At 36.8% G+C, this 12386-nt stretch overlaps 1 protein-coding gene across 3 annotated transcripts in view; it reads left to right on the forward strand.

The window, feature by feature from the left end:
* The window catches only part of YTHDC2 (YTH N6-methyladenosine RNA binding protein C2), a 33231-nt gene extending 21490 nt beyond the window's left edge, over positions 1-11741 (forward strand). For all 3 annotated transcript variants that reach the window (XM_061478521.1, XM_061478522.1, XM_061478523.1), the window contains exons 21-30: positions 381-507; positions 1018-1223; positions 1773-1968; positions 3096-3205; positions 4342-4634; positions 6167-6344; positions 7490-7693; positions 9438-9620; positions 11039-11142; positions 11294-11741. In XM_061478521.1, coding sequence (XP_061334505.1) covers positions 381-507; positions 1018-1223; positions 1773-1968; positions 3096-3205; positions 4342-4634; positions 6167-6344; positions 7490-7693; positions 9438-9620; positions 11039-11119 — 1578 coding nt within the window. In that variant the 3' untranslated portion in view covers positions 11120-11142; positions 11294-11741. The remainder of the gene's footprint in view (positions 1-380; positions 508-1017; positions 1224-1772; positions 1969-3095; positions 3206-4341; positions 4635-6166; positions 6345-7489; positions 7694-9437; positions 9621-11038; positions 11143-11293) is intronic.
* The last annotated feature ends 645 nt before the right edge of the window (positions 11742-12386 follow it).

Consider the following 12386-nt stretch of genomic DNA (forward strand, 5'->3'; position numbering starts at 1 on the left):
GCATGTTGGACTCATAAATTAGTGAGGGAACACTTTTTATCAGATTTTTTGTTATATTTCCAAACCTGGTTAAATTCTAAATGTTCCAACAAGGTGCCACTTTCTGTCCTGCTACATTGACTGATAACTTAAAATAATTATCTTGATAATAATATAATGATCTTACAATAACGTAATGATCATTGTGTTAATTTGAGGAATGGGTAAAGAGAACAAAGTACTAAACCAGAAAACAAAAATTCAGCATTTAGGTTTGATAAACTTCCTTTCTTTCTGGTTGGTTTTATCTTCATTTTATTGATGTAAATTTCTCCTTTTTTTTTTTTTTTTTCTTTTTTAGCTGGTGAAATTAATAGGCAAATGTAAAATATTCTTTACAGGCATGGCAGAAGGCGCGCAGTGATGGCTGGGAGAGAGCCTTCTGTGAAAAGAACTTCCTGTCTCAAGCCACAATGGAAATCATTGTAGGAATGAGAAGTCAGTTGCTTGGCCAGCTTAGAGCTTCAGGTAAATGCGTTTAAAAAAAAATTCAACATAGTTTTGGAGTCAAGTGTGTACCTAGTACAAGGGTATACAAATTGTAACAAGAATAGTGTTCATTGGTGTCATTTTCTTTCCCTAATTTGAAACAGACCAGTACATGTTCATGCAATTGCTAGAGTGAGGAAGTGTGGCTGGGGACCAGTTGATCTAATTGAAAGTGTTCTGATTGTTCCACATGCCACTGGCTTTCAGTGTGACATGTTTCCTTGGATTTTTACATTCTAGTATATTATTTCCGTAGGAAATGTCTTTGTGTTGTAAAAAGTAGTTGTATTTTATGTTAGTATAAAATCCTTTATCAAAGGATTTCAGTATAATGATTTCTTCTTGGTGCTGTTAAGTCAACAAATTTGTAAGGGTTTTGGGGTTTTTTTTGGTTTCATTTTCTTCACGTCAAATTCGTTTTGAGAAGCAAAAAAGAAAGATCTTAAATGCAAGCAAATATGACAATTTTTTATCTTATTCTTTCTTCAGGTTTTGTTAGAGCCAGGGGAGGAGCTGATATCAGAGATGTTAATACTAACTCTGAAAACTGGGCTGTAGTTAAAGCTGCCTTAGTGGCTGGGATGTATCCCAATCTAGTTCATGTAGACAGAGAAAGCCTTGTTTTGACTGGACCAAAGGAGAAGAAAGTGCGATTTCATCCTACATCTGTTCTTAGTCAGCCTCAGTATAAAAAGGTAAAATCAGTTTGAATTTATAGTCCATAAAAAAAACCCACTGTACTCTATTGAACATTTTAGAAATGTCTCGTCATAATTGTCAGTACTTTAAAAGCAGCATGTGCATTAAACACTGCATTTTAAAAATTTTTCTTCCTGGCAGTTGAAAAATAAAGAATTGAAGTTGGTTTATTTTTCCAATATTATTTCATCAAAATGTATTTTGTTGTTCTAGATGGAATGAGAGAACAGTAAAAAAAATAAATAATTGCAAAACTTTTAAAAGATGTTAAACAGTCCTTGCTCCATAGTAGCAGGAATAAGTTCTCCTCTGAAACTGATCTATTTTAGATCCTTTTTTTTTTTTTAAGCAAAATGTTTTGTTTCAAGGAGGAAGAGCAATTTGTGAGTCTGGTTGAATTCTCCCTCACTTTTTTTAATTTGTATGAGATTACGTGCATATAAATACGTATTTATTTCTACGTATATAAAATGTGAAATATGTTAAATTTTATTTTAATTGAAAACAGATGGCATGATAATGTAGCCTTATTTGCTCTTGCACAGATTCCCCCTGCAAATGGGCAAGCTGCAGCCATTCAGGCCCTCCCTACAGACTGGCTTATATTTGATGAAATGACGAGAGCTCATAGGATTGCAAATATCAGATGCTGTTCTGTTGTAACACCTGTCACTGTGTCACTCTTCTGTGGACCAGCTAGATTGCCAAGCAATGCTTTGCAGGAGCCTTCATCCTTTCAAGGTATAATGAAGTTTGGATTTGAAATGTTTCAGTTGTTATATATTAGCATGTGATATGGAAGGCTTATTTTTCAAGAATATTTAATACATATATTACCAAATTCTTAAAATGACAGAGCTGTAGTACCTGTAGCTGTGCAAGAATAGTTTATAAGTTCTGTAATAGATGTCTCAGTTTTGTGAATCCTTGTAGATTCATATTCATAAATTACACTTACACAGCTGTGGAGTTTCTGAAATTACAGTACAGTTTGTGGCGGAATAAAAAACGGAGACAAAATGTTTAATGACAAAAGTAATGTTGAAAAGTGTAGTATGTATGGGGTTTTTCTGCAGACTAGTTTATTTGATATTTTGAACCACATTGTTCAAACTGAATAATAATGTGGAAACTGTTAATATGGTAAATATTCATATTAGTTCCAGCAGAAATATGCATTTTTAAAGATAATTTTCTAGTGGTAATTTTTGATGACAAGTAGCTCTACTATTAACTAGAAGTAATAGGGAGTATATAAAAACTTCCTTTGTTAAAACTTGAGTGCTTTAGGAATAGAAGCAAAAATAATCCATGCTGCCGCAGTTGTCTAGAAACAGTAATTTGAATCAGAGTCCCACGTTATTTTTGAATCTTTCCTGTCATGCTCTTAAACTGTTACCCTTAAAATAGTGTTTATGCTGATTGAATTACACTTTTTAAAAAAAACACGACCCTACTAATTAGCCATGTGTCTATATAATTTATATTTTTTTAATGGGTCTTTAAATCTGCTGTTTTACTAGGAAATAAAGCATAATGCATGGTTTTGCAAACAGCTTCACACAGAATTTTGATAATGGCTGGTTGATCCTGATGAAGGGACATGAGTGGTTAGATGGTATCAATACAAGTGCTTACATAGCAGGGACCTCAAAAAGGGCTGGATACTTCAATTCTGCTAACTGAAGCAAAGACTTCACTCGGGTGTATTTGCAGAAACTAAAAAGTGGCTTTACCTGTATTTACATTCTAAAATAAAATTTAGAAGGAAAATGGGTTTATTGCTGATAATACAGTAGCGTTCAGTTTTTTTGTATATAATTGGAGGTAATACAGAAATGTTAATGTATCTTTTATATTTAATTCAGGGGATGGGTTGTCTAATGATAACAGTGATAGTGAAGTAGAGGACAAAACAACTGCTAATTTGGCACTACTGAAACTAGATGAATGGCTGCACTTCAGACTGGACCCTGAAGTAAGTAATGTATCACTTCAATGATTGTTTCTTTTGGAAGAATATATATATCTTGCTAAATCAGAATTATTTAGGTAACCAAGAATTTTCTGTTAGAGTGGCTGTCACAGACTGTTTGGGTTTCAGATTTATGGAATAAGATACTCTGAGACTTAGCCTTTATTTCATGAGCTCATGAAGAAATAAAACAAACAGGAGCTCAATCCCCTTTTGCCCACACTAGTCTACCTTACTCCATCATGGTGCAGGCATCACGTGTATCACAGTGGGAAGCAGGAAAGCCTCAGCAGTCCAGCTGCTGTTGGATCCACATCAAAAGCTTTTTGTGTAAGCTCATATTTTATACCTTCCAGCTTAGATGTTTGGTCCATTTCCATAAATTAGTAGATTCTGATGAAGCTGTCATTTGGAGATAATGGCTGCAAGAGACAGCAAGCTAGAAGTAATAGTGACTGCCTTTAGCTCTTTCTGGCCACCTGACCTACCTCTGTGTTGCTCTCATTTTGACATGATGGAACTGCTCCCTGCACACACTGAGCCTTAGCATGCGCTGTGTTAGCCAAAATGTGAGCAGGAATTGAGTGAACAGTGACAACTGTATATTTCCTTCTCTAAGGGGATGACAAGTTAGAGATCTTGAAGGTAGAGTCGCTGAAAAAAAGCTGCTGTCAGATTTAAAAAAAAAAAAAAAGAAAAGAAAAGCAAACACTTTGACGTCTTCAGGCAGTTGAGAAGCTGTGACTGTGGTAGGAGATAGAGTAGTTTAGAGGTTATGAAATACTTGGACTTCTCAGATGTCATAATAAAACTGTCTCTGCTAGACGTGTTTAGAAGTGTGATTTTTTTTTTTTTTTTTGGTAGAATTTTGAAGTGAAAAAGGGTTTACAATATAATTTTAAGTTTGGTGCAGAGTTAAATGAAATAAAACATTTACAAATTATCTTGGGCCTGAAGAAGGAAAAGATAATAGTTTAGTTTAAATGCGGGGTTTTCTCCCCTTCTTTAGCACTTTAGTCTTGCCTTTCAGTTCAGAGACTGTTCATTTTAGAATAACAGATAATGCCAGGTAGAAGATATGTAGGATACTCTTACCTGTCTGATCTAATTCTTATTAACAGAATTGAAATTCATTACAGGCTGCTGGTTTGCTGTTGCAACTGAGACAGAAGTGGCATAGTTTATTTCTGCGTCGTATGCGAGCTCCTTCTAAACCGTGGTCTCAAGTTGATGAAACAACTGTAAGAGCAATTGTAGCTGTTTTAAGTTCTGAAGAACAGTCTGCAGGTTTGCAGCAGCCTTCAGGAATTGGTCAGAGACCAAGACCTATGACTTCTGAAGAACTTCCTGTAACATCTACATGGAGGTCAACCAACAGTAGAAAAAGCTTAGCAGAAACTGAATTCTCTGATGATTCCTCTAATGCTGAAAAGTAAGCTTCTGAGATCTTCTAGAGACTGTAGATCATAACTGAATTTAATTTCTCCTACTAATATAAAGTGAGAAACAATAGAAATACAATTGAAAGAATATACTATCCTATGCTATATGTCCTGCATGTCCCGCACGACATCCTTGTCTCTAAATTGGAGAGACATCAATTTGATAGATGGACCACTTGGTGGGTAAAGAACTGGCTGGATGGCGGTACGCAAAGAGTTGTGGTCAATGACTCAATGTCCAGCTGGAGAACAGTAAAGAGTGGTGTCCCTCGGGTCAGTGTTGGGACCAATTTGTTCAACATCTCTTGGTGACATGGACAGTGGGATTGAGCGCACCCTCAGCAAGTTTGCTGATGACACCAAGCTGTGTGGTTGGGTTGATAGGCTGGAGGGAAGGGATGCCATCCAGAGGGACCTTGACACGGTTGTGAGGTGGGCTGATACCAACCTTATGAAGTTTAAGTGCAAGGTCCTACGCCTGGGTTAGACCAATCCCAGTCCCAGGCACGGCTACAGGCTAGGGAGAGAAGAGATTCAGAGTAGCCCTGTGGAGAAGGACTTGGGAGTGTTGGTTAATGAGAAAATGATCATGAGGCAGCTTCAGTGTGCGCTCACAGCCCAGAAAGCCAACTGTATCCTGGGCTGCATCAAAAGGATCGTGACTAGCAGGTCGAAGGAGGTGATCCCGTCCCTCTCCTCTGCTCTCATGAGACCTTACTTTGGAGTATTGTGTGCAGTTCTGGTGTCCTCAACATAAAAAGGACACGGAACTGTTGGAACAAGCCCAGAGAAGGGCCATGAGAATGATGAGGGGACTGGAGCACCTCCTGTGTGAAGATAGGCTAAGAAAGTTGGAGTTCTTCAGCCTGGAGAAGAGAAGGCTGAGTGGAGACCTCATAGTAGCCTTCCAGTATCTGAAGGGGGCCTACAAGGATGCTGGGGAGGGACTCTTCATTAGGGACTGTAGTGATAGGACAAGGGGTAACGGGTTCAAACTTAAACAAGGGAAGTTTAGATTGGATATAAGGAGGAAGTTCTTTAAGGGTGGTGAGGCACTGGAATGGATTGCCCAGGGAAGTTATGAATGCTCCATCCCTGTTGGTGTTCAGGGCCAGGTTGGACAGAGCCTTGGGTAGCATGGTTTAGTGTGAGGTGTCCCTGCCCATTGCAGGGGGGTTGGAACTAGATGATCTTAAGGTCCATTCTCACCCTAACTGTTCTATGGTTCTGTGCTGCACGATAGTTGTAATTTCATTGAGAAGCGTTTCATATATGTGCCTGCTTTTAGAGAGAGCAACCAGGAATATTGTCTATGAATTTTGATCTCTGGCAAGAAGTCACAGAGGAGGTTCAACCCTAAGATTCAAATACAGTGCATGATCAGTGTCTTTTCAGATAGTGTTTAATATCTTTTGGAATTACTAGAATATGTAGTCATGCAATAGGCTAATATGTAGATATAAATTGTTCTGTGCCACCTTATGAAATCACTGGTATGTCCTGTATCTACCTTATTTTTTAGAGTTTTAATGAAGTCTGCGCTTCCTGCACTTCACCAGCCAAAGAAGTACAAGGACAAAGCCATTTTGCGCTCCAAACGAGCTTTAGATGACAGGTCAGATCAATCATCAGTGAAGTCTACAGACAGCAGTAGCTATCCAAGCCCCTGTGCTAGTCCTTCTTCTCCAACCTCTGGAAAGGTAAGAGTTCTCATAAACAAATGACCCTATTTTTCAGAATTAATAGAACTTCAGAAATATATTTGCTGGTATCTTTCAGCAGCTATCAGGTATTATATTGATAAATAAAGACTCTAACTTAGATTATCATTTTTAACAGCTGCATAATACTTATGTTTTTCTAGAACTTAAAATCTAGACTAGATGTCCTTGTTATACTAGTTTAATACAGTAATGATTTTACTCTTTGCAGACTGCTGAGGTAAAGCTGTCCAAACTAGAAAAGATCATGTTTGGTTTTTATTTTGAAACTTGATACAATACCAAGTGAAGGTGTATTATTATTTATCTTTTTCTTTAATAAATTTGTATACAGTGCATGCACTTTGAATTTTTTGGATTCTGTCTTCCTGTGTTTCTGGAATTGCATACATTGATACCAGTTCTCTTTTAAGTTTTGTTTTATCTGCCTTATTATGGCTGCTTTCTTTTTTAATGATGGTTATTTTAATAAAGCACACGTTTCCTAGTGAGGTTATTGGTATAACTCTCCCTGTGTACTTGAATAGTAAACTGCAGTAATATTGAAGAGATCACTGCAAGGAAAGCCCATTGTTTGTCTGGGTACAGACTCATTGAAGGATTTAATAATTCCTCTTAAATCTTCAAGGTTTTAAATTCAGCCAGTATAAAAGGTAGAAAACTTATTTTTCCTGAAGGTGGAAATAACGAGTAGTTTGCTTCAGGCTACAGTCTGGAATGATTAATTTTATGCCATCCGAAAGTGTGTCAAACTTCAAAGAACTGTAATTGATCACTAGACTATTTAGGCCTGTTCTGCCAGTCTTGTTTGCTGCCCCTGATGAATGAATTATTATTTTTGAAAGTGCTGAAGGAATGTAAAATACATTTTAAAACCAATTCAGAGTGCACCAGCTGATAGCTTCTGTGTTTCTTGTAGAATCTGGGTAAAAAGGGTAGGAATGCATTCAAGAGATTTCTATCTTTGTGTGTTTAAAACTCTGGAACTAAAGCCTAGTTGGGTTTTTTTGGTTGTTGGTTTTTTTGTTTGTGTGGTGGTTTGGGGTATTTTTTTGGTTGGTTGGTGGGTTTTTTTGTTTGTTTTTTTTTTTTTAGCTTAATTTAATTTTCTTTAATATTTCCAGGATTCCAAATCTCCTTCACCAAGACCAAATATGCCAGTCTGGTACTTTATAATGAAAAGTAGCAACGTGCAAAACATTGATATTTCTCAACAGAAGGGTATATGGTCTACTACGCCAAGTAATGAGCGAAAGCTAAATAGAGCCTTTTGGGAGAGCAGCATGGTTTACTTGATATTTTCTGTTCAAGGGTCTGGACACTTTCAGGTGAGTCCTTAGTTAATACTGAATATTAGCTTTGGTTAATGGTTTAGGAGAGTGCAGCAAATGACTATGTGTAGTATGGAGGTTTTTGCTTATGACTTCTGACCTCTAAGAAGTAAAGATTAGCAAGCAAAAGTAAGTGGTTGCTGATAAAAGAGTACTTCACTCTTCTCTGAAATACACCTTTTTAGCTAAGTCAGTTTGTCACTCAAAGGCTAAGAGCTAATTGCTTCTGAGCATCTTGAGTCAGAATAATATTTAGACCCTGCATTAATTCTTTAAAACAACAAACCAAACAAATTCAGACAAAACAGGGGATTGCTACACTTTTCTCTGTGTGTCAAAGTAAACATTGTAACAGGCAATTACAGTCAAGTCAAAGCTTTCTAAAGCCAGTCATTTAATAAATACATAAATGTCTTTATTAAAAATTTTAATAAAATCTGTTCTGTCTGAACTGTAGTGTTAAAGTCAGGAGGTGGAAGGTAATGGCCATGATTCTTCCAGAGCTGTTTCTTTACTTCAAGTTTAGCAAAGTGTTGGTCAACAACTTGTTGACAAATTTGTAGCCATTTGAAGTTAAAGACTTGACCTGTAGTGAAGTAGTGCAAAGTTGCAGGTTGGCTGTATTCTGGAGGGGGCTAAACTCAGTTGTTCCAGGAAAAAACAAAGTTCAACTTAGCTCTTTTTGTATGAACTGTTAATGAAAATCAGCTAAACTTAAAATCTAATGAACTAGCCCAAATACAGCTGCCTTGGTGCCACTACTGAAGGATTATGGTGAGATATATGTATGATGATTTGCAAATGCAGTACTGGAAAGTAATTTTCAGCACGGCAGTTGTTACTGAAAATGGTCTATATTGTATTGGTGCTCTAGACGAGAAATCTGGGAGAGAAAGGCATGCTGAAGTCAGGAGCATAGGTGGTTGATGTTGCCTTAGCCTTCTAGTTTGACAATGCACTGGGCATTCATGGGATTAACAGTATGAATATTGTTGTGTACCAAGTGTCTCTTTACTTTCCAGCTTTATTTTTCCCCTGTTCCTTTTATTAATTTCCATTTAAGTCTGGCTTGAGCTGTCTAGGACTGCATTTGTCACAACAGTAGTGTGTGCTGCTGACTTAAGTAGTGCACTGCATCTTGTGGACTCTTAAGTCGTAAGTAGTGTAAATTTTCATAAATACCTTATAAGTTTGGTGCATGGTGGTTTGTTTTGTTTTTGGTGGTTTGAGTTTTTCTTCCTTCTTTGTTGAAGTGAGGAAATAAAAAAGCAACTTTGACCTCTTTCCTTGAAAAACAGCTATACTCTCATAATTCCATGTGAAATTTTGTTAACATAGAAGGAACATGGGAAAGAAGGAATGGATTTCTGAAAAAAAATACCTACAACTAACAAGGAATAGCTAATGAACTATTATGTAGTAGAACATTCATCTTGATTCCTTAGGATTCAGGTGGTTTTGCAACACCTTTTCCACTTCTGTTAAAAAGCTAAAAAAAAACTTTGATAATTGTGAGAGATGAATTGAGAGGCATTCTGTAGTGAAACCCTGGAAGGGGTATTTGAGGTGGGAAATCACATACAACTTTCTAGGTGTAGACACTTCAAAAGATCCAGCTTAATGGGGGAGAGTACTTTGAAACTAATTCAAAAGTTTCATATATAGTCAAGTAATTTAATTCCAATGTAAGCATAAAGGCTGTAATTGTGTCTTTCCTTTTATATTTCAATTTTTGCTCCAGGGTTTTGCTAGAATGGCGTCAGAGATAGGGTGTGAGAAAAGTCAAGACTGGGGATCTGCTGGTTTTGGAGGGGTATTTAAGGTGGAGTGGATCCGAAAAGAAAGCATTCCTTTCCAGTTTGCACACCATTTGCTCAACCCTTGGAATGATAATAAGAAAGTACAAATAAGCAGGGATGGCCAGGTAATGTTCTCTTCTAAAGTCTTCCTTACTTGGTGTATTGTTTGTTAGCTTGTTTAGCCTTGACATTTATCTCAAAACACTGGAGAGCATAAGGTAAAAAAATTCACAGAAATTCTGGCAGAATAGCCTACAGCAAGTATGAAAAGAAAAGTTTTCCTCTTTGCCACAGAGCACAACTAAGAATCAAGCATTACTGCTCTTGACGGCTGTGCAGGATGCCCAGGGCAGACTAAATAAATTTTGCCAAAACGCTTGCCCAACCTGCTACTACAGTAGCAGTGACTCTCCTAACTCATTAACTCATAAGTTTTTGTAAATATATGAACTAATAAGGATTTTTTCCTCAAAATACAGTTTCTATAGGTTTTGCGTGTTCTATAAAATAGTGCTGCTTAGTCCTGTACTACCAACACTGGGGATTTAAAAACAGAGTGTCATATAGCAGTCTGCAGGTCTGCATTTGTAACAGAATAAATTGCAATGGATTATAAGCTAGTTTTATAGCATTTTTTTCAGCAACATCTGTAACAGGGCAGTGGCTAATGATGTGTTTTAGCAATAGATTTGTTCTCTGAGGTAGTCTGTCACACGTGAGTAAACTGTCCATCATTATAGCTTTGAATTTTCTGTAAAGCCTGAAAAGAATCTTGAGGTAGAATAAAACTTAGGACAGTTCTCCAGTGTGTTAAAGCTAAATGCAACTGCAAAAAGCTGAAAGAGAATTGGCACAAGAGTTCTCTGGCAGTTTCTGCATTCTCCCCAGTCCACTTGCAAAATATCTTTAGAGATTCCAGAGCTAAACTTCCTAATCATCTTCTTGCTACTTCCCCAGAACCTCTTCAGTTGTAGGAATGAGGAAGGGAAGGTAGTACGTAATGGAGTTAACAGTGCTTCTGTTGAAAGTGGCTCTTAAGACCTAAAGAGTCTTAGTAATCTGAAAAACAGTTTGTTAATATGTATGATTCCCCCAAGAGCCATTGTATAGTGGCAGGTGACCTGCCTTTCCACATTCTATACCACACTTGATGGAATTAAACTTAAGAGGTAGGGAGAATAATGATCTCTAGTTAATAAGTGACTTGTGGCAGGTACAAGGCATATGGTGCGTTGTATATGGTGGTGGTGTGTTCACTTGGAATTCTAGTCTTAAGAACTAACATCTTGCTGTGAATAATAAAATTCAAACAACCTGAATGCCAAGGTACCTTACAAAAGTTCTTGTCTTGTCTTTGAGCCCTAGTAAAAAAAACTTCTCCTATGCAGGAGCTCTAATCTATGTTTCGATAGCAAAATGAAGGAGCTCTTTCAGAAAGACTGAGAGCAATCACCAGGAACTTCATCTAACAGTTTTGTTATAGTCTCCATATGTTCAATAGTAGCAGTGCAGATAATTTCTGTAATTTCTTGCTCGTTTGTAGGAACTGGAGCCACAGGTTGGAGAGCAGTTGCTACAGCTTTGGGACAGTATTCCTTTGACAGGAAAAAACTCAACTGATTGAGCATGTCAAGTAATGTGATAGAGGTAGTTATTTTATGTATTACTTGCTGGTTTTATAATATATACAATGTATCATTGCAGTACTGTCTGTCCTTTGTAGTATGTGGGCAAATAGGTACACTTAGTACTAAATATTCTCTTTCTTTTGATTTTTTTTTTTTTTTTTAAATTTTAGCTGTCGTGGTTGAAACATCAGATATAACTACTAGAACCAGTAGCAAGCCTGCAGTACGAAGATGAGGAAGAAGGTGGCACAACAAGCTCCAGAAGTTGTTAGTCATGCTGTGAAGCTAGTAGAGGAAAAATAAGGGGTATTATGTTGGTTTCAGTATTTCCTTGTCTTAACAAATGTCCTGATGTTACTCACCAGCCTAGTTTTGACTGAATTAGTTTTTTATAGTAGCATGCAATTGATATTTAAAAACACATTTAAATTCCAAACTGAGTTTGAAACAGTGGACCACATGCAAGTTGTTTGTGGGTTTAAAATAGCACAGCAGACAGTTTAAATATACAGTTTACGTTTAAAGCTTTCTCAACACAATAAAATCTGTGAGAGAAACCAGTGTAATGTGAATTAATCAATCTTGCAGTTTGCTTAAAATAAATAAATTGAGAATGCATGTCTCCAAATATATTGAAAGATTCTGTAAGTATTGGTTGAACTTTCATATGTGCAGTGTGGAGAAAGCAGGATATATTCATACAAGCAATTGGGTAGCAGGAGAATGTTAAATTTTAATTTAAATACATAAATAAAAGGAGCATGATACCTCTGAGAATGGATTGGTCTAGCAGTGTTTCCATTTTTAGGTAGTTTTCACCTTTTAAAGGTAGTCATACTTTGGCAAGCTGAAGAACAGTCTTTTGGAGGCCTGCTGCCAAATGGTAGTCTTAATAGTTCACTAACTTGCAGTACAACTTTATTCATCTTTCAGCGTAGTCTTCATGCTTTATTTCTTTACTTCTTCTTTCAATTTATTTCTTCTTTCATACTTCAGTAATTTTGAATTACTGACTTCTTAGTCATTAATATACTGTACTATGAGGCCATTATTAGCAGACTAATTCAGTCTGCTTGTCGTCAGCACTGTTTGTAGTTATTATTAGATTAAACCAAAAGCTTTTTCTGCTTCTGAGCCCACACTCTCACTTTTTAATGAGTGAAATACTCACTTATTAACCATATATTCGCACCAACAATATTCACACAGTTCAGAGTACCCCGCGCATTCGTTCTGCCATCCTGTATAGTGACTTCTATACAT

Source organism: Pezoporus flaviventris, unplaced genomic scaffold, assembly GCF_033815535.1.
Source record: "Pezoporus flaviventris isolate CSIRO_AGI_PZ_B2104156 unplaced genomic scaffold, CSIRO_AGI_Pfla_v1 ptg000126l, whole genome shotgun sequence".
NCBI classification, from domain to species: Eukaryota; Metazoa; Chordata; class Aves; order Psittaciformes; family Psittacidae; genus Pezoporus; species Pezoporus flaviventris.